At 45.0% G+C, this 21,155-nt stretch overlaps 1 protein-coding gene and 1 long non-coding RNA gene across 5 annotated transcripts in view; one reads left to right on the top strand and one right to left on the bottom strand.

Annotated features, from left to right (window-relative positions):
• Nucleotides 1-21,155, top strand: part of PPEF1 (protein phosphatase with EF-hand domain 1) — a 138,606-nt gene that overhangs the window by 16,315 nt on the left and 101,136 nt on the right. Inside the window, exon 1 of one of the 4 annotated variants that reach the window (XM_075594284.1) lies at nucleotides 1,652-1,985. The exons of 1 other annotated variant lie outside the window; for it this stretch is intronic. In XM_075594284.1, coding sequence (XP_075450399.1) covers nucleotides 1,967-1,985 — 19 coding nt within the window. In that variant the 5' untranslated portion in view covers nucleotides 1,652-1,966. Of the gene's footprint in view, nucleotides 1-1,651; nucleotides 2,074-10,392; nucleotides 10,538-21,155 lie in introns of those variants that run through there. 2 more of the 4 variants (XM_075594283.1, XM_075594286.1) reach the window with 2 other exon arrangements.
• Nucleotides 853-10,354, bottom strand: LOC142491555 (uncharacterized). Its single transcript, XR_012800424.1, has 3 exons — nucleotides 10,208-10,354; nucleotides 6,297-6,488; nucleotides 853-1,658 (listed from the first exon to the last, which is right to left on the bottom strand). It is a non-coding gene; the product is annotated as an uncharacterized LOC142491555 (long non-coding RNA).

A 21,155-nucleotide genomic window follows, 5' to 3' on the forward strand; every position in this document is an offset into this window, starting at 1 on the left:
ACATTCACATATTCACGCTAATATTTTCAAGATAAAAAAAAAAGAGGTGTGTACCGATCGGAGACTGAGCTTTTAAAATCTGCGCCTGCAAAAAAACGTTACATTTGCAGCGAAGTCGAATGCAGATGAACACTTCACATATGTCTATGTAGGACCTGTGAGATTTCACAGCCAATTTTTGCCGCACCAGTAATTATAGGAGCCAAGGTATCTCAGGAGGTGAAAATAACATGGTTCAGCTCCAGTGGACACTTGGTCAGTGCTTTATTAAGGCATGGGCTAACTGGGCTGTAGCGCAGGGCCCCGGATCTTCCAAGGACCCCTGACCTTTCCGAGTCTCCACAAATTCTATGGCCCAAAATGTAATTTTAAATTTGTAGTTCTAACTTTTTCTAAATTGTGGTATGATTACAACCAGGACCGCCAACAGGGGGGGGACAGCCGGTGCTAGCGTCCCGGGCCTCTTCAGTGTGTGTGTGTGTGTGTGTGTGTGTGCGCACTCGCCTCTGTGTCTATGGTTTCACTGTAGCTGAAAATAGCGCTGTTCAAAGTGGGCAGCTGGAAATGCTGCATTAAATATTCTGGCCTTTTTATTACCACAGTCGGCCTTCAACACCTTGCTTTTTAATTTGCCAGATAAACGTTGCATCGAACCTAACACTTTCTTCTCCTCCTCCGTGGGCTCTTCAGCGCATGCGCAGCGTAGAGGGGCATCTTCTGCGCATGCGGGGCATCTTTTGCGCATGCGCCGAGGACAGTGGCCGTTCGGCACATACACACTGGTCGGCGGCTGTTCTCTGCGCATGCGCAGAGTACGGCGGAAGTTCAGCACATGTATAGAGGATGGCGGACGTTCGGCGGATGCGCAGAAGATGGCAGATGTTCGGTGCATGCGCAGAGGATGGCGGATGTTTGGCGCATGCGCCGAGGACAGCAGACATTCGGCACATGCGCAGAGGATGGCGCTTGTTCGGCACATGCGCAGAAGACCGTAGACGTTCAGCGCATGCGCAGAGAGCAGTGGCCATTCGGCACATGCACATGCGGAGGTGAAGGGTGGTATTGAGCATGCGTGGTTCGGCCTGCAGCCTCCACTTCTGCGCATGCGTTGCCGACAACTTCCGTGCGGCCTGGAACTGGGAGGTATGTGCAAGGACGGGTGTGCGTCTATCTGTAGCGTGACGTCACTTTTTCATTACAACACAACTGATTTCTCCTCTCAAAAATCTGCAGGTGCCAGCTAAGAAGTTTCACTTCAATAACACAGTTCAGCCCCGGAGGCCCCACCAGTTTTTCATCCCGTAAACAACAACAAAAGAGAGTGGGGATAGGAGAAATCGATGCCCAAAGTCATTCCCTCCTCATACATTTTTTTAATGTAATATCTGTACCAGTATAGGGTATTTATTGCAAACCAGTATCACTGAGTGGAGATGAAAGGGAAAGGCTGTAACTGATGGAATATCAAGGGTGAATGGGCGTTGAGCACCTAATGGGTTAAATGAGCGGTGTCCCATTGGATATTCATGTAATTTCATTTCCCTATTAGGAGATGGGAGTCGTCACATGACTGTAAAGCGCATGATTTCATGTCATCTTTTTGTTTTCATTCTCCTCCTTTGGATCTGTCTCCATGGCCAATTATCCAGATGGATATCCTACAAGATCCAACGACAAAATAATACTTATCAGGCTTAATCTCAAACTGGGATAACTCCTGGAGAAAATGTTTCATAGATGTTGCTGTTGAAAAGCTTTGTAGACCACGTATAGGTCACTTCTTCAGCATTTTGTAGCACAAACACTTGCAGCTCTATTGGAAACTGCAGTCTGTGTTGTTGTGAATAGACAAGCAGCTTCACAGTGTCAGAGCTGAAGGCAGCTCTTCTTTCCTGTTCAAAGAGCACAAGTGCATTATACCCACAGACCCACAGACTAAATACGCCTTTCACATCAGTGCTTTTTCATGCAGTGCTGTTTCAGAGGTGAGGATGAATGGAAGATTGGATATAAATGTGTTTTTGTTTTTTCTTGAACCCTCTGCATCAAGGGAATTCCCCGTAACAAAACCAGGTATTCGTTTTCTTGTGTATAGAAAAGAATTAGTTAGTCTGACCTATGATTGTGCTCGTGATAATAGAACATTGATCTTGATTTCTTTACCATTCTCCAGCTCACAATACTCTTGGAGTGTAAGTTGTTTATCACAAAGCTACACTATTTATAGCATGCATGGTAAAAGCCCTAAACTTTAATGTGTACATTAATTTGTTTGCTGCACTAAATCCTGCAACCAACTACTTTTCTGCATGTATTATTATTATTATTATTATTATTTTCATGTAGTCTTACTGGACCAACATATTCTAGGGAACAATACAATAAATGTGTTTGAAGGTAATGCTATATATGACACATAATAATAGCATTATAAAATATATATAAACACTGTAGGTGATGTGAATCATCCATCTAAGGAGCTACATTTAGAGCTTAATTTTATATACTTTAAGTTGAGCTGTTTTCAGATGAAAATTCCTGTTGAATTGGCTGAAAATTGACATAATGGTCACTTTGGCATATATAGAATTACCCGTGTAGTCCACCTGGACAAAGAAAGAGAAAGGAAAAGACTCACTAAATGAACTGTTATGTACAGTACTGTATAATGTTCTCCTTAAAATAAGGGAACTTTCTTAATTACTTATGTCAGTTTTTAATTGCATTGAATCACAATAAGCATTATCTTTCATACATTTAACCCTTTCAGGGCACTTTCTCCTATTTCACCAAGCTTAGTCCATAGGACAGTAAGGCCGCGGGCATGGTAAAGGGAAGAGCGCTGAGCAGCGCTGACGCTCATGCTCTCCTGCTCAAGCAGGAGCTTTTTCGTGTCCCTGCATGAGCGTCAGCGAGCGCGCTTGTGTGCCGGGCGGTAGGCGGGCCTGGAGGCGGAGCGGGAGGCGGGGCTAGCGCGCCACGTCACGGACTGCCATTGGCTTCTGGCAGTCACGTGACCGGCCCTGCGCTTCCCTCAGCGGGAAAACTAAAATTAATCTGTCGGCTGAAATTCCACACGCCTCCGGAAGCGTGCGGAAGCACCGTCTAAAGCCGTGCTGATAGGGATAATGTATCCCCTCAGCGCGGCTCAGCACGGTCTTTTTGACCATGTCCGAGGCCTAAGAAATTTTATTTATTCCGTGTTGGTACCCAGGGCTGCCATCAGGGGGGGAGAGCTGGGACTCCTGTCTCGGGCCTGGTGAGTCCTCCCTGCCGGCAACCGAAGAAGACAGTTTCTAATTCAGTTAACACATTTACAAGACGATAGCGAATCAGGGAGGTCTATTCTAATGATGTCAGAATCAGAAAGATGATACATAAAGCAGGGGGATTGAAGGGCACACTTCTTGGGTGGAGAATGGATAATAATATCAGCAAATGCACAATGCGGGAACAAATGGTGTGAGCTTCTTGCTGTGTGTGTGCTTATATTACTGTGCGATTGTCCTGCAGCTGACTTGACTTAGTAAAGCTGAGAAGCTCCTACCCACGACTGGGTAGCACCATCGATCACTAAGGCCTAGGACCCGGTGCGCCCGGCGGCGTGGGCGGCCACAAGCGAGTTCCCCACCAGCAGGGGAATCCTGCGGAGCCGGTCTCGGTCCCCCCTGGCTGCACAGCTTACTACATGCTGTGGCGCGTCAGCCGCTACGGGATACAAGAGAATGGTGATCCCTAGTGTTGACGCGTCACGTGGTGTGGCTGTAAGCCAATGGGGAGGGGAGGCTTCGGGAGGAGGAGAGGATTCGGGGAGCGGGGAGGAGTGTGGAGTGAAAGCAGCGTGAGTGCCTGTCTGTGTGTGTGTCTGAGTGCCTGTCTGTGTGTGTGTCTGAGTGCGTGCGTGCCTGTCTGTGTGTATGTGTGTGCCTGAGTGTGTGAGTGCCTGCCTCTGTCTGTGTGTGTGTGTATGAGTGCCTGCGTGTGTGTGTGCCTGTCTGTGTGTATGTGTGTGTGTGTGTTGCTTTACTTACCTTCAATCAGCAGCCCGAGCCGTGGAGGGGGGGGGGGGGAGAGTAGCGGGTCCCTCCACTCAAGCCACGCCCCCCCTCCCGCTCAAACCTCCCACTCCCGCCCACCTCCCGCTCCCTACAGACCGCATATCGCGGTCTGTGTATGTCAGCGCCCCGCCTGTCAGCAGTGCGGGCGCGCTGACTCTGGGAGCGGGGCCTTAGCCTAAGTATCCTTCCCTGAGTTCTCTGTAGTGTGTGTCAGTGTTGTGTCTGTCTAGTTTAATTTTCTGTTTCTGTCTTAGGGCCCCACTCTAGCAGTGTGTGCGTGTCACAGTGTGGGTCGGGACTGTGATTGTCTCATTGTGCCCTGTCTTCCCATTTCCTCTCCCTCCATGGGCCCATACTACTCCACCATCCCTGTTCCAAACTGCCCCACATGCCTGCATTCAGTCAGCCACGTGCTGCCCGCCCATCATTTAGGCCCCCGTTGGGGCAGACCCGCTTCGGGTCCGTGGTCCACCACCATCTCCCCACCGCCTGGCCCACCACTATACCGGCAATCGGGGCTGCTGCGCCACACATAATCTAGTGCAGTCTGCTCCCGCCTGGTCTGGATTCATCCGCTGGGCACTTCATTTGCCCAGCCCCTCAGCCCCTGGAAACAGAGGCCTCTAATCCAGGTTTCTGCCCATTTGGGCCTAACACGCTTAAACCACGGGTCCGCTGTCCGCCGCAAGCACTGCCCTCCTCCATACTTATCTCCGTCACTCCCTGAAGTGCCAGTGCTATTGCCGGTCTGCTGGGATCAGGCGCGTGTCTGTGTGTGGCCACAGCAACCCATCCAACACTCAAGTCCAACTCTCAATAGTCCTTCCTGAGTGTGGTGCAGGCTGCAGCAGTAGGAGGCACTGTGTCAAGGAGTCTGTGGCTGTACTACTAGGAACATGGTAAGTAATCCTTTCCTTCTTCTCCCAGTCCTATATACCCCTATTTGACCCATCACCACCCCTGAAATCCCCCCCCCCCACATCCACCGGGCAGCCTGAGGTATTCCAAGCTGCCTTATCTACCCCCATTTGTCAAGGTACCCCCTAACCTCCCCCTACTCACCTTCCCCATCCTCTCCCCTCCTCTTCGCCCATCCCCCTCCCTTTCTCCTCCCCTTCCCCCCTTCTCCCTCCCTCCTCTCAGTCCAAGGAAACCCTCCCCCCCCTCCATCACTCTTAGGTACACCCCAGCCGTCCCCTGGCCTAAGGTGGCTGTTTTTTTCTATCAGTCTCATAAGAGGGCATTTTAGTAAAAATTCTTCAATTAAATTCAGGCAGGTATTTTTTTTTTTTTACAAAGTGGGTGCAGTCAGGGGTGGAAGCCCTGCTCCTCACAGTTGTCCTGGGCCCAAATATTTCTGTTGGTGGCCCTGTTGGTACCTGCTATATTTGGAGTTTACCTTGATGGCGTTAGTAGGTTTGAATCGTGTTGATCAAAAGTTGCGACTTAATTACTCCTTTATTATTAGATTTAGGTTCTAATTGTAGGAATTTCAGTCAATTTGGGAGGAGCGCTGGAATTGTATTTTTGTTTAAGGAAAACGTCATCCTTGAAATTTCTGTTGTAATATTGCTGTGAGCGAACAGGAAGAGGGCTCGCAAGGATGCACAGTCAATATGTAACAAAGAACAATTTCTCATATCCGTAATCCATTACAAAATAGTGTTGAAAGAACATTTGTAGGTTAGCTATGGAACTGAGTTAGGAATCATTCTGAGTTAGAATCACTAGAATATAGGGTCACTTTATACTTAAGTCAAAAATGAATATCCAGTTCACGTACAGTACTGTACATACCTTAATTTGTCATACAGAAATGTAACGTGAACCAATGAAAATTGTAAATTGTAAATCGACAAAGCATGAAGAAAATGGCGGCTGTATTCACGAAGTGTTGATAAGCCATACGCACGATTAGAGTGTTGTTGGTAATGGTGTGTGTCATTTCTCAGCAGGAGTAGTGAGTACAGATCATTTCATTTACACAAAGTACGACATGTTTAGAAGCAGAGTGAAATATAATTAACTTGCGTGATACTCTGTCAGTTACAAATATATTACCTATGGATCTTTCCATTCACATTAATAGTTAACATTCTTGTGACATTAAATGAGCAGTTTCTCCTACTCCTTTTTGTTTTTTTGCCCCCAATTTTTATAGGGTGGGAACTGGTGGTCCCCTGAGCTCAATTTCCCTATTTACAGCTCTGGGCATCCCCCAGTGTCCGAGATACTTACTGCTAAAGTTACCGGGTTTAAATCTCCCCCTGGGAAAACAAAATGGCTGCCAAATCTCAGGCCAATAGGAAGCTGCAAAATCATCGATTTGGTTGGCCCTTTAAAAACCAGGAAGTAATATCGGTAACTTCACCAGTATCTCAGTAGGGGGTCAGCAGCGGTTCAGCTCTGGAGGTCACCCCGGTTCCAATCCTGTAAAAAAATAGAGGCTAGTTATGATGGAGTGCTCTTTTAATAAGATTTATTTTGGCCATTTAAAACAATATTACTTTTTTGGGACCAAAGGCCCTTAAAATGAACACTTCCAGCCATGTTAAGCTTCTTCCTCTGTGAGAACATAGACCCAAAATATATTTGATAGCCCACAATCATTAGTTTTGATTCTTATGATAAGTAAATGATAAGCAGTGTACTGTAGGTGAAAGATTGTCAGGACTCATCTACTGTACTAAGGTCTGCTTCTTTGTCTGCAGCCCTTAGCACACAGCTCTGCTTGCTGCAACACCTGCCTATAAAAAGCCACCTGTTACTCACCTCTGGGCTTGTCAACAGCCTTGGTACAGTAGCTGGACCGTGATTTCGGATCAACTTTGCTGTTTTTTCCGGCCCTGTTCTTCTGTCCGTCCCACTGTCCTGACTTCAGAACGCCTGGCTACCCCTTCTCCTGCATCCCCTCTGGACTCTCTACGGACCATTGCCCCGCGGATCCGGATTCCTGCTCCAGCTATCTGCTACAACCCCAGATTATTCTGCACTTCAGACTCTCTCTGTGGATTTTCCCCATTCAGACCTGACAGATTTGAGATGCCCAAATAAAAAAAGCTATTATCCACCTGGAGTACCAAACTCAAAGTGACTGTGTCACCTGCCCTGGTGTCACTTTGAGTTTGGTACTGGACTATTTTGGGACACTTGGTTCGGTTTTGAGCCCCATTGCAGCTGTTAGTTTTTGGCATACAGGACGCACGCACTGTCCCTTTAAGGGCACGGGCACACTCGCGCGCGGGCGCGCAGAGACAGCCTGTGGAACCGGAGGAGGAAGTGAGGAGAGCGGCCTCACGTGGAGTAGAGCTGTGAGCCCCACGAGCGGGCCTCCGTCACTGCCACTGTTCCTGGTAACCCCTGGAGGGTGGGTCAGGACGAGAGTCGCGGCGCAGCAGGAATAACATCTCTGCTAAGACATCAACAGCACCCAGAGGACTCTATGTTGAAATGCGAGTATATGCCTTGCTGCTTGTAAGTAGGGCTCTGATTTTTCCCATCTGGATGACCAGCGGTGTTCCATTCTGTCCATACCATTTTATGGCATAGTTCTTTTTATTTAATAAATAGTTTTTATAGTCACTAGGAGTCTCTATGTTGTATGTGTAGCGTAGACCTGTTTTAATCCTGCAGAGTTGCACTATGATCTGTGTTTGTTTGTGTTTTTTCCCCTACATGGCCTGTCAAGCAAGTGTGCTGATGCCCTGAGGAGTACAGGACTATCCATTGAACTTTTGGCGCCAGGTTTTTTTTCTTTGTTTCCAAGTATTTTCTGTTAGTACTGACAGTATTACTAGGCAGCCATTACATTTTGTATTTTTACTTGTCACATTGGTGTTTTAATCTTTAGCGCTTGTTCACATTTTTCCTTTTTCACTAATTTGTCTGCATTACCTGATGTACCCATTGCTGATCCTAAGACACCCATGTCATAGACAAGTTTTTCACTCACTGATTTGTCTGCAGTATTTGATGCAATCTCTGTTGGTTCTATGGCCCCCACTTCAAAGACAAGTTTTCCGTGCACTGATTCTCTTGCAGTGCCTGATGTATCCATGGCAGATTCTAAGGTTTCCACATCAAAGACAAGTTTACCACTCATGGATTTTTTGGCACCTGTATTGATACATCCCGATACCTAACTGCCCAAGGGTACTGGCCTCCTAATGATGGCCAATCCAACGGCCGAGAACTACTTTGTCACCTCGACTGTCACAGATAAGTGGCTATGTGTAACTGGACTGAACCTTGACAAGAGGATTGTATCTGAGCCTCTAATTGGGCAACCTCAGTCACTGTCCATGCTGTCTTTTGACCGGATTCAACCTGTGGCAGTGTTCTCATGAACTTCTGCCTGCTGATCAGAGTAATAACATTTCTCCACTAGACCTTTTGCCTTATGGTTCTGACCAACCCTCTTAGCTTCCTACATCATACTTTGGAACTCCTACAGAGAAATTTGCAACCATTTTTCGGCCTTCTGATGGGCTTATACAGTCTGTGCCTGATTCCCTAGCCTTGCTGCCACTATTCATGTTCAAGTATTCAGACTTTCATGATGAACTGGTATCTATGCATATAGAATCACGAGAAGCAAGTATTTACCTCTGAGTTAACAATGCCTGTGATGTAATCTGAGTCTTCTTATGATAAAGTCCCTATTGGATGAAACGCGTTGGTGCGTTAGCATTCTCCTTACCATTGTGGATTGATTAATTAAATACCTTGCTTTTAACTTGGAGTTGCCCTGGATTAATTTATTATCATGGATGGCGGTTGTTGCTGTGCTCCTTTGCTTACCTTCTCTGCTTGCTGATTACCCTTCAGGATTGCACGCTTATGGTTCCTGGCATATTGAGGATCTTCCCTGGACACCCCAAAGGGCAGGTAATGGGCCTTTGCCCTTTGCATTTATTCCTGACCCTATGATGGGAATACTGTGGGGTTAATACGCCTTGACCTTTGATGCAGTGGTCAAGTGGACTCTGCTAGGTCTGGTTATCCCTTGGATCACATGTGTTCTTATGGACTGTAATATCTTATTGGTTCCATTTTGCCATCCCTGTGTGGATCATTTACCTGGATCAGATCATATACATATATGAGCATCACTCTCTCCTCACACTTCCTACTATTCATGCTCAGCTGGTTTTTTTTTGTCTGAGGGATCATAATACCACCAACAGCTCAGTTCTTCTGATACATTCTGCATATCAAGATTTACAGAACCAATGCTTTCTGTCTCAGAGGTGTCAGTTGACCAATTACTTTCTCTGTTGGATCAGCTTCATCTATCTGACTTACTGTAAAGCTACGGCCTCAGTTCTCCCTGCTGCACGCGTGCCTGGCGGCATGGCGGCACGTGCAGACTAAAGCCGCGAACGGCGGTCTGTAGGGGAGAGCTAGGGGAGCGCGGGGGGACGGGGAGGGTAGGGGGGGAGGCAAGGCCATGACGGGGCATATCTGCCCTGCCATTGGCTGTGCACCGCCATGTGACCGTGTCATGGCACGGGAAGACAAAATTATTGTCTTCCCTGCCAGCGTAAGCGTCACAGTGCTTTGCGTGCCCACACACACACAGTCACTGGGGCCTGCCCCATAGAGGACTGTGCTGTGGAGTGGCGCGCACGCTGTAGCGTGTAGGGACTCAGCTTTACTGATCAATCTGACACTTCTGATACATTTTTGCTACACATTGGTAGAGTGCTCTCCTTGGGGTTCTACCTCTCTCTGTTTTTTCAATCTGACACTACCACTGAACTATTGTCTGTAGTTGTCCACTGAACTATTGTCTACTAGTCTGTAATACACTATCTTATCTCAAGTCAGCTATCCTTAAGAGCCGATCTCGATTCATCTGTTTTTGTCAGAAACGATCTTGCTCTAGGTCTGCTATCCATAAAAATGAGGCGCTTTCACTCTAATTCTATGGCAGAAAAATCACAGATCAAGCAAGTACTTTATCCACAGCAAATTAATGAGTTCCATTCAAGTCTTCTGGTTAAGGCCTGTGCCGCTCCCCCTAGAGTGGGGGGTACTGTCAGAACTTGACTATTAAGGTCTGCTTCCTTGTCTGCAGCCCTTGCAGACAGTTCTACTTTCTGCAACACTTGACTCCCTCTGCCTGTAAGAAGCCACCTGTTACTTACCTCTGGGCTTGTCCTGGAACTAGAATCAGAGTTCTGTTCCCTTTCCCCTTTTGTAGCTCTGCCTGCTGGCCCTTTATGTTGTAATTCTTTGCCTGCAGTTATTATTCCCTGTGCAGGTGATTTGGATACATTAGTTTCTTTATTTCCTAGCCTCCTGCAGCGGTTGCTACGACTACCCCTGTTACTCCCCTGGCATAGTGGACTGTTCCACTAACCCCTGCCTGTATTCACAGTTTCCTTAGCCCAGGCTCTGTTCCTGTGAGGAGCCTCCATTTTGCTTTCTTTTCACCTCAGCAGGCTAGCAGGCACTACCTTTGCCCTCAGTTCCCGGTAAGAAGCATCGTTTTTACTCTTTGTTCTTACTATCAAGCACTATTATTACAGACAACTCTCTTTCACTACACCATCTACAAGAATATTTGTGATCTGCTGCTTTTCAATAAAGTGAAGAGAACTTATAGAACTTGTGGTGCTTGTAAACAGAAACTTGTTAAGCTGTCTGACCATATATTATCCAGCATATTTCCCTGTGGTTCCAGCACAGGGCTTCTCAACAGCCTTTCTAACTGCACCCTGTGTCCAGCCCTGTTTTAGGGATCCACTCATATTATTCTGCACTTCAGATTTCCCCCCTTCAGATCTGACAAGGATTCTGCATACACTAAAGACACAAGTGTAGTGATACATATTCTGTAACTGTCACGTATTAGATAACTATATTGTCTATGGCAGAGGATTTTTTGAAGTGAAACTTCCTTAGTGGCACCTCATTCGAACTGGGGCAAAAATGGATGGTGGAGACAGAAATGAAACGGATGTGATGTCAGTGCTGGCAGTTGAGGCCGGGCTGTGTTCTGGCACAGCCCGACCCCAACACTGACATCCCACCCGCTCAAAAAATCAATCGCCGCCGCTCCTAATGGCCGCCGCACCCCCCACACGGCCGCTGACATATGCGGCGGCGGCTGGCGATAGCCGCCGGCGCCGCTCCTAACGTTCCCCGCCCGTTGCCCGCTTCCGTGCCGCGCATGCGCAGTTGCCATGGCGCCACTGACTCCAATCACCGCGGGAGGAGTGGGGAGGGGGTGGCGCGCAGCCGCTATCTGACTCCAATCACCGCGGGAGGAGTGGGGAGGGGGTGGCGCGCAGCCGCTATCTGACTCCAATCACCGCGGGAGGAGTGGGGAGGGGGTGGCGCGCAGCCGCTATCTGACTCCAATCACCGCGGGAGGAGTGGGGAGGGGGTTGCGCGCAGCCGCTATCTGACTCCAATCACCGCGGGAGGAGTGGGGAGGGGGTGGCGCGCAGCCGCTATCTGCCCCCAGCGGGTGCAGGCCAAGCAGCACACTGACCTGGTGCTCTTGCAGGTCTTCCCGCAGCGCCGTCAAGCTCACGGCCGCTGTTCCCCGCCCGCTGCCATGCCGCGCATGCGCAGTTGTGATGGCGCCGCTGACGGACGCCACACATGCGCAGAAGCGGCTGGCAACGGCGCCGTTCCACCCACACGCTCCCGTTTGCCCCACACGGCGCCATTCCGCCCTCCACTGAAGCGGTGGCACACGGCACAACCCGCGCAGCACAGGGGCTCGGCGCCGGGGGCAGGCTCCTGCTGCTGGAAGAAAGGGTGACCCGGGCGGGCCGGGCAGCGGAAGGGGGAGGGGTGTGTGTTTGTGTATGTATGTATGTGTGTCAGTCAGTGTGTGTGTGTGTGTGTATGTATGTATGTGTCAGTCAGTCAGTCAGTGTGTGTGTGTGTGTGTGTGTGTGTGTGTGTGTGTGTGTGTGTGTGTGTGTGTGTGTGTGTGTGTGTGTGTGTGTGTGTCTGTGTCTGTGTCTGTGTCTGTGTCTGTGTCTGTGTCTGTGTCTGTGTCTGTGTGTCAGTCAGTGTGTGTATGTGTGTCAGTCAGTGTGTGTATGTGTGTCAGTCAGTGTGTGTATGTGTGTCAGTCAGTGTGTGTGTGTGTGTGTGTGTGTGTGTGTGTGTGTGTGTGTGTGTGTCAGTCAGTGTGTGTGTATGTGTGTCAGTCAGTGTGTGTGTGTATGCATGTCAGTCAGTGTGTGTGTGTATGTGTGTCAGTCAGTCAGTGTGTGTGTGTGTGTGTGTATGTGTGTCAGTCAGTCAGTGTATGTGTGTGTGTGTGTGTGTGTGTATGTGTGTCAGTCAGTGTGTTTGTGTGTCAGTCAGTGTGTGTGTGTGTGTATGTATGTGTGTCAGTCAGTGTGTGTGTGTATGTATGTGTGTCAGTCAGTGTGTGTGTGTGTATGTATGTGTGTCAGTCAGTATGTGTGTGTGTATGTGTGTCAGTCAGTATGTGTGTATGTATGTGTGTCAGTCAGTGTATGTGTGTCAGTCAGTGTGTGTGTATGTATGTGTGTGTGTCAGTCAGTCAGTGTGTGTGTATGTGTCAGTAAGTGTGTGTGTGTCAGTCAGTGTGTGTCAGTCAGTGTGTGTGTGTGTATGCATGTCAGTCAGTGTGTGTGTGTATGTGTGTCAGTCCGTGTGTGTGTGTGTGTCAGTCAGTGTGTGTGTGTGTGTGTGTGTGTGTGTGTGTGTGTGTGTGTGTGTGTCAGTCAGTCAGTGTGTGTATGTGTGTCAGTCAGTGTGTGTGTGTGTGTGTGCGTATGTATGTGTGTCAGTCAGTGTATGTGTATGTATGTGTGTGTGTGTCAGTCAGTCAGTCAGTGTGTGTGTATGTGTCAGTCAGTGTGTGTGTGTGTCAGTCAGTGTGTGTCAGTCAGTGTGTGTGTGTGTATGCATGTCAGTCAGTGTGTGTGTGTGTGTGTGTGTGTGTGTGTGTGTGTGTGTCAATCAGTGTGTGTGTGTCAGTCAGTGTGTGTGTGTGTGTGTCAGTCAGTGTGTGTGTGTGTGTGTGCGTATGTATGTGTGTCAGTCAGTGTATGTGTGTCAGTCAGTGTGTGTGTGTGTGTCAGTCAGTCAGTCAGTGTCTGTGTGTCAGTCAGTGTGTGTGTGTATGTATGTGTGTCAGTCAGTGTGTGTGTATGTGTGTCAGTCAGTGTGTGTGTATGTGTGTCAGTCAGTGTGTGTATGTGTGTGTGTATGTGTGTCAGTCAGTGTGTGTGTGTATGTGTGTCAGTCAGTGTGTGTGTGTGTGTGTGTGTGTGTGTGTGTCAGTCAGTGTGTGTATATGTGTGTCAGTCAGTGTGTGTGTATGCGTGTCAGTCACTGTGTGTGTGTATGCGTGTCAGTCAGTGTGTGTGTGTATGCGTGTCAGTCAGTGTGTGTGTATGCATGTCAGTCAGTGTGTGTGTGTGTGTATGCGTGTCAGTCAGTGTGTGTGTATGTATGTGTGTCAGTCAGTGTGTGTATGCGTGTCAGTAAGTGTGTGTGTATGTGTGTGTGTCAGTCAGTGTGTGTGTGTGTGTGTGTGTGCGTATGTATGCGTGTCAGTAAGTGTGTGTGTATGTGTGTGTGTCAGTCAGTGTGTGTGTGTATGTGTCAGTCAGTGTGTGTGTATGTGTGTCAGTCAGTGTGTGTGTGTCCTGCTGCAGCCAGGGGCGGGGTGTAACATTGCGCACCACCTCCCTCCCCCCCTTCCGCAAATTCTGCGTCTCCCCCCTCCCCCCACACTGACTGACACACATACATACACACACACTGACTGACACACATACACACTGACTGACTGACTGACACAGACTGACACACACACACACACACACACACACACTGACACACACACACACACACACACACACACACACACACACACACACACACACACTGACACACATTGATGGACACACACACACACTGACTGACACACAAATACACACACACACACACTTACATACATACACACACACTGACTGACACACATACACACACTGACTGAAACACATACACACACACACTGACTGACACACATACACACAAGGAATTCACACTTAGTGCAAATAGCTAATACAGGGGATGTGTGCTGAGCACGCGCATTATAAGTCAAATTTATTTTCATTTTGTCAATGAAATTGTATTTTGATTTTTAATTAAAACATCACCAACACAAATACAATTTCTGTGACAAAAGTCAAAGAAGTTTCACTTACTATGCGCGTGCACAGCACACACAGCTTTTTTTTACCTTATGCCTCTTAATTTAAATGTATGGTACTGTACTTTGCCCCCATCTTCTTCAGTTTGCTATATCTGGAGTGTCAACAGAGCTGAGCGGTGCTTAAGTAATAATCCCTGAAGAACAGGGCATTACTGGCCAATAAGGCTGGAAGAGTTGAAGGCCCGAGGCGAAGCCGAGGGACTTTAACCCAGCCAGGCCATTATTGGCCAGTAATGCCCTGTTCTGAGGGGATTATTACTATTATAGGCTAAATGTAGGCTTATTTCATAAATAAAAAATGTGTTTGTGATGCGTCAAAATCGGTCAGAATTCCTCCATGACATATGTAGATAATAATGGATAACATGAGAAAGTCCATAAATGATGTGATAATTTGTCAGGTAAGGGCTAGGAGTCTAGTGAGGTCCACTTGACCATCACAGAAAGAAACCCCATAACGGCCCCTCCTAGTAACCAAATAGGACGTAATAACAGGCACCGGTAACCATATACATATATGTGGGGGCACTATGGCCCTTTACCTTGGTGCTAGCAGGACTCCTCGATATCCAGGGCGTGCTGTTCATCCAGGTAAGTATGCAGCAAGAAGAAGAGTGTAGATGTGTAGCACTGCCGCAATCTCCAGCTCCCAGTGAAACCGGAAAAAATGATGAGGTAAGCTTTCAATTGAACAACAGGTCAGGTTTTATTGCAGGGTGGTGCAGCAAGGGGACAACGGAATAACACTAACGCACCTACGCGTTTCGTGCACTAAGCACTTTATCAAGGTGACAAACATACACAATACTGCATAATTTATACTCACCTGGACTGTGCCTCGCGCTACCGGGTGTGACGTCATCGTCCCGCGTCGCAACGGGTCGCGGTGACGCTGCGTGCACAGCCATTGGCTCGGCCAGTCAGGTGGTATGCTGGAATTTTTCTGACTGTCTTTTTTTTCACTTTTTTTCTAAAACAAACTTTATTAGTAATACATGAACAACACTTAAATAAAAACAAAATAAAATCACATACGAAATAATATATTAGCAGTGGATCAACACAAGTATAACCAGTAGGCTTGAAACATAAAGGGGCACATATGAATAAGTATAAATTTATAGAGGAATACTCAGAAAAGCCCCATATAGATAGCATGTTATGGTATATACTTGAGTGAGTGATGCTTGATAGTTCGTGAGGTGAATGTGATCATAAGTCAGTCTGTACAGTGGATACAGTAGATGGGAACAAATATCAAATAGAAGTGTACCACTAGAGATATAATCCATAGAACACTAATGATAATGTTAATAATATATTCCCTGCACAGATGACTATTGTGAAATAGAACCTGATCTCTTGTGTGGATAATACAATACCATTCATATACTTGATCATATACCATATATGAATAACATATATCAATAACATATAACATGAGATATAATAAATTGCTTGCATTATAATTACAAAGGCATGAACATGGATTGGGAGAGCATGTAATAATTAAATTAATTGAACGAATAGTACTAATTAATAATAACAAATGATGAAAAATATGATGAAAAATATTACTAAGCTCTATTTGTCCACAAGGATTGTGTAATTACATGTTAATATTTGTAAATATAGAAAAATGACAATAATAATGTTTTAATAATATTATACAATTCAACGTAAACAAAGTAAGGCAATGTGTCAAATTATAAAAAATGACTTATATCCCAATCAATGTTCATGCCAAGAGGTTCCCTGGTTCTTAGAGTGAAAATCCAAAAGGATTCGCGTCTGTCTAACATCTTAACCCTATCTCCTCCTCTAGGGGAAGCAGGAATATGTTCAATACCTTGAACCGTGCATAGATTGGCATTACCATAAGGACAATTCGAGAAATGTTTTGGTACAGGGTGATTCATATCTTTGTTCCTAATTAGTCAGAGATGTTCTAGGACTCTGGTCTTTAATTTTCTCGTGGTCCTCCCGACGTATTGACGTCCACAGCCACATTTCAGTAAATATACTATGTGTGTGGAATTACAATTGATGAAACCTGGGACATTATATGTCATTCTCGTAACTGTAGATGTAAATGTTTTACTCTGACACATGGAAACACATGCTTTACATTTAGTAAACATTCCTTTAGGTAAAGGGGATTTATTCTCGTCTGCTGTGGTGAATAGGCTGGGTGATATCGTGTTAGCTATTGTTTTTGCCCTTTTGAAAATGATGTTTGGGCCTAGCGACACGTATGGTTTCAGCACAGGATCAAGCGACAGTACGCTCCAATGTTTTTTAAAAATGGCTTTAATAGATTGAGCTTGTTTGCTGAATGGTGTTATGAAAGATGGACTGAGATCAATTCTAGATCTTTTCACTGTTGATTGACTAAGTAAACTATTTCTGTCCATCTTCCATACCCCATCGAGCAGTCTGTCTAAGTCTGTTTTTTTATATCCTCTCTGTAAAAAACGAACATATAATTCTTGTGCTTTCACTTTAAACTCTTCATCATTTGAACAATTGCGGCGGGTTCTAATGAATTGACTTTTTGGTATTCCCATGAACGTGGCTTGAGGGTGACAACTACTTGGTCTTAAGAATGTGTTCCGTGAATTTGGCTTACGGTATAATGTAGTTTGAATAGACAGTGCTGTGTCAACATATAAACATAAATCTAAATAATAAATGTGATGATGGTGATAAGAAAAAGTGAAGGAGAGATTAAACTCATTATCATTAAGTGCAGAAATGAACTCCCGGAGTGTGTTGATGTCTCCTTCCCAAATGAACAGGAGATCATCTATGTAACGTCTAAAAAATACAATGTGTTCCCTAAATTTGTTCTTATCTCCAAAGACGTGGAACGACTCCCACCACCCCATAAAGAGGTTGGCGTATGAGGGGGCAAAACTCGTGCCCATAGCCGTTCCACGTCTCTGGAGATAATGAACCCCATCAAAAAGAAAAAAATTGTGAGTGAGCAAAAAGTGAATGGCATCTAACAAGAAAGTGACTTGTGCTGGTGCTAAATCAGAGAGATTAAGAAAGTGACGTGCTGCTGTCAAGCCATGTTCATGGGAAATGATGGTATACAATGACGTTACGTCTAGCGTTACCCACACCATATTATGGTTCCATACAATTTGGTCTAGAGTGGTTAATAAATCACTGCTGTCCCGAATGTATGAAGGCAATTGTTGAACAAGGGGCTGTAGGAAATAATCCACGTACCGTGAGACACCATCTCCCAAAGAATCAATACTGGAGACAATTGGTCTCCCAGGAGGGGACACCAATGTCTTATGAATCTTCGGGAGATGGTGAAACACGGGCGTGGTGGGCATGGGGTTAAACAGGTAATCAATGTCATTGTCATTTAATACTTTTAGCATAGAGCCTATGTCTAGTAGATTTTTGAGATCCCTTTGAAATTTAAGGGTGGGATCAGAGGGTAGTGCAGCATAGGAAGTCAGATCCCCAAGTTGGCGCAAGGCCTCCCTGAGATAGTCATCCCTATGCTGCACCACCACCGCCCCTCCTTTGTCGGCTTTTTTAATAACCAACTGTTTATTGGTCTGTAAATCCTTTAATGCCTGTCTTTCGTTTATTGATAAATTATCACCTTGTTTGGCGCTATGTTTGGTAGTGAATGAGAAACCTTTGTGTAGAAGTCTTAGGTCTCTTTCTACTAGGGACTCAAATGTGGATATGAATTTACCTTTAATAAATGCGGGAAAAAATACTGATTTTCTCCTCAAACCTGTTTTATAACTCCCTAGAAAATTCTCGGGGTTAAATTCGGGGTCTTGAAATCCCTGAATCTCGTCCATGTCCTGAACCAGACACTGTTCCCTGAAAGAATTGATGTTAATATCATTACTTACAGTGGGAGAAATACATTCTATATCAGATGTTACACTAATATTCTCATTACCCTGATTATTTTTGTCATGATAGAATTTTTTAAGGGTACATTTCCTAATAAATTTATTCAAATCTATCACAGTGTGGAATAGGTTGAAATCAGTGTCCGGAACATATCCTAAGCCCTTGTTAAGTAGTGATAGTTCGTCGTCTGAGAGAATTACATTGGAGATATTTATCACACCACAGTCCTGATTTAAGAATTTTTCTTTCTCTTCGCTGGAGCTCCTTTTAGGTTTTGTTGTTTTTGTCCCCCGCCTCGTCCTTTTGGGTTTTTTGACATCTCAGAAGGTCTTGAGGACTCAGAGGAATATCCTTGTTGGGGTCTTTGTTCTGGATCTCTTTCTTTATATTTCCTCTCCCAGAAGGGGCGTTGTTCTTTAGGGGCATCCACATCTGATTGGGAATGATCTTCCTCATGTGTGGTAACAAAGGAAACTGTGTGTGCCATATTGTCAGTGTCCGCTGTGTCTGAGTCTCCACTATATGCAGTGTTAGAATAACCCCTTGGCTTAAGAATAGATTTTTTGGACTGATTGGATTTACCGTCTGGTGTTGAGTGATAGGGACGTGCATCTTTAAAACGTTTGTTAGGTGTTGTTCTTTCCCATGAGTACACTTGATGCCGAACGTAATCTAACTTGTCCCTTTCGAACTTTTGTTGTTTTTTATCCATAATATTTTTTTCTAGATCTTTAATGCTTTTTTCCAAATTTTTATCTAATTCTTTAAAGCCATCCATTCTACAAAATTTGGTCAGGTAAGTTTGTAAGTCCTTAATTTCTTTTTCAAGAACCAATTTTTCTTTAGTTTTTAATTTCACAATTAGTTCCATCAATTTGAACGAGCAGTCATTTAAAATGCTTTTCCAATCGTTTTCAAATTGTGGGCTTACAAACCCAAATGTCGGGGATTTTTTGACTCTTAAGCCTCTTGGAATCCTCTTAACAAGCAGATAATTTTCCAATGAGACAAGGTCCCACCAGATTCTGGTATCATTGGTCATCAATTTACTGAGTTTCTGGAAGTGATCTTCCAGATCTGTTATATCCTCAACATCCAGAATTGTTTGGCTCTCAAAAACCTTTTTGGCTTTTCTAAGCCTTTGTGTGTTATCAAAATACCCAGACATGTAATTGGTGGGATCTTCAGGATCAGCATGTTCACTTTCTTCCATGTCCATAGTTACAGAAGAAATGAAAAAAATGAAAAAATGTAGAAAACTTTAAGTTGATATTTATTTCTAATGATGATATTGTATATTTATTCATATAGCTAATTTTTGAAAAAATTCATTAAGCTCGTGTAACTCCCCTTCCATTGAACATAGAGGGGGGGAAAGAAAATTGCTTGCACCACCACTATTGCAGTAACCAATAATATAATGACCTATACAGAGTGCATACCTCAATATAATGGGATACAGTCCAATGAGCAATCACTGTATGATGCGTATAGAACAAAAAATGTGTTTGTGATGCGTCAAAATCGGTCAGAATTCCTCCATGACATATGTAGATAATACTGGATAACATGAGAAAGTCCATAAATGATGTGGTAATTTGTCAGGTAAGGGCTAGGAGTCTAGTGAGGTCCACTTGACCATCACAGAAAGAAACCCCATAACGGCCCCTCCTAGTAACCAAATAGGACGTAATAACAGGCACCGGTAACCATATACATATATGTGGGGGCACTATGGCCCTTTACCTTGGTGCTAGCAGGACTCCTCGATATCCAGGGCGTGCTGTTCATCCAGGTAAGTATGCAGCAAGAAGAAGAGTGTAGATGTGTAGCACTGCCGCAATCTCCAGCTCCCAGTGAAACCGGAAAAAATGATGAGGTAAGCTTTCAATTGAACAACAGGTCAGGTTTTATTGCAGGGTGGTGCAGCAAGGGGACAACGGAACAACACTAACGCACCTACGCGTTTCGTGCACTAAGCACTTTATCAAGGTGACAAACATACACAATACTGCATAATTTATACTCACCTGGACTGTGCCTCGCGCTACCGGGTGTGACGTCATCGTCCCGCGTTGCAACGGGTCGCGGTGACGCTGCGTGCACAGCCATTGGCTCGGCCAGTCAGGTGGTATGCTGGAATTTTTCTGACTGTCTTTTTTTTCACTTTTTTTCTAAAACAAACTTTATTAGTAATACATGAACAACACTTAAATAAAAACAAAATAAAATCACATACGAAATAATATATTAGCAGTGGATCAACACAAGTATAACCAGTAGGCTTGAAATATAAAGGGGCACATATGAATAAGTATAAATTTATAGAGGAATACTCAGAAAAGCCCCATATAGATAGCATGTTATGGTATATACTTGAGTGAGTGATGCTTGATAGTTCGTGAGGTGAATGTGATCATAAGTCAGTCTGTACAGTGGATACAGTAGATGGGAACAAATATCAAATAGAAGTGTACCACTAGAGATATAATCCATAGAACACTAATGATAATGTTAATAATATATTCCCTGCACAGATGACTATTGTGAAATAGAACCTGATCTCTTGTGTGGATAATACAATACCATTCATATACTTGATCATATACCATATATGAATAACATATAACATGAGATATAATAAATTGCTTGCATTATAATTACAAAGGCATGTACATGGATTGGGAGAGCATGTAATAATTAAATTAATTGAACGAATAATAAACACTTTTGTATAGTTAAATAGATTTTTTTAATTCAAATAAAATGGTAAATACATGAAACCACCTCTATATACTCTTACACTGCAGCTATCTATATCCACACACTGCCGCCTCTTCTGTACACACACACACACACACACACACACACACACACACACACACACACACACACACACACACACACACACACACACACACACACTGCTGCTACACACACACACACACACACAAAACAGCACACACAACACAGTGCCTCTA

This window comes from Ascaphus truei, chromosome 3 (assembly GCF_040206685.1).
Source record: "Ascaphus truei isolate aAscTru1 chromosome 3, aAscTru1.hap1, whole genome shotgun sequence".
NCBI classification, from domain to species: Eukaryota; Metazoa; Chordata; class Amphibia; order Anura; family Ascaphidae; genus Ascaphus; species Ascaphus truei.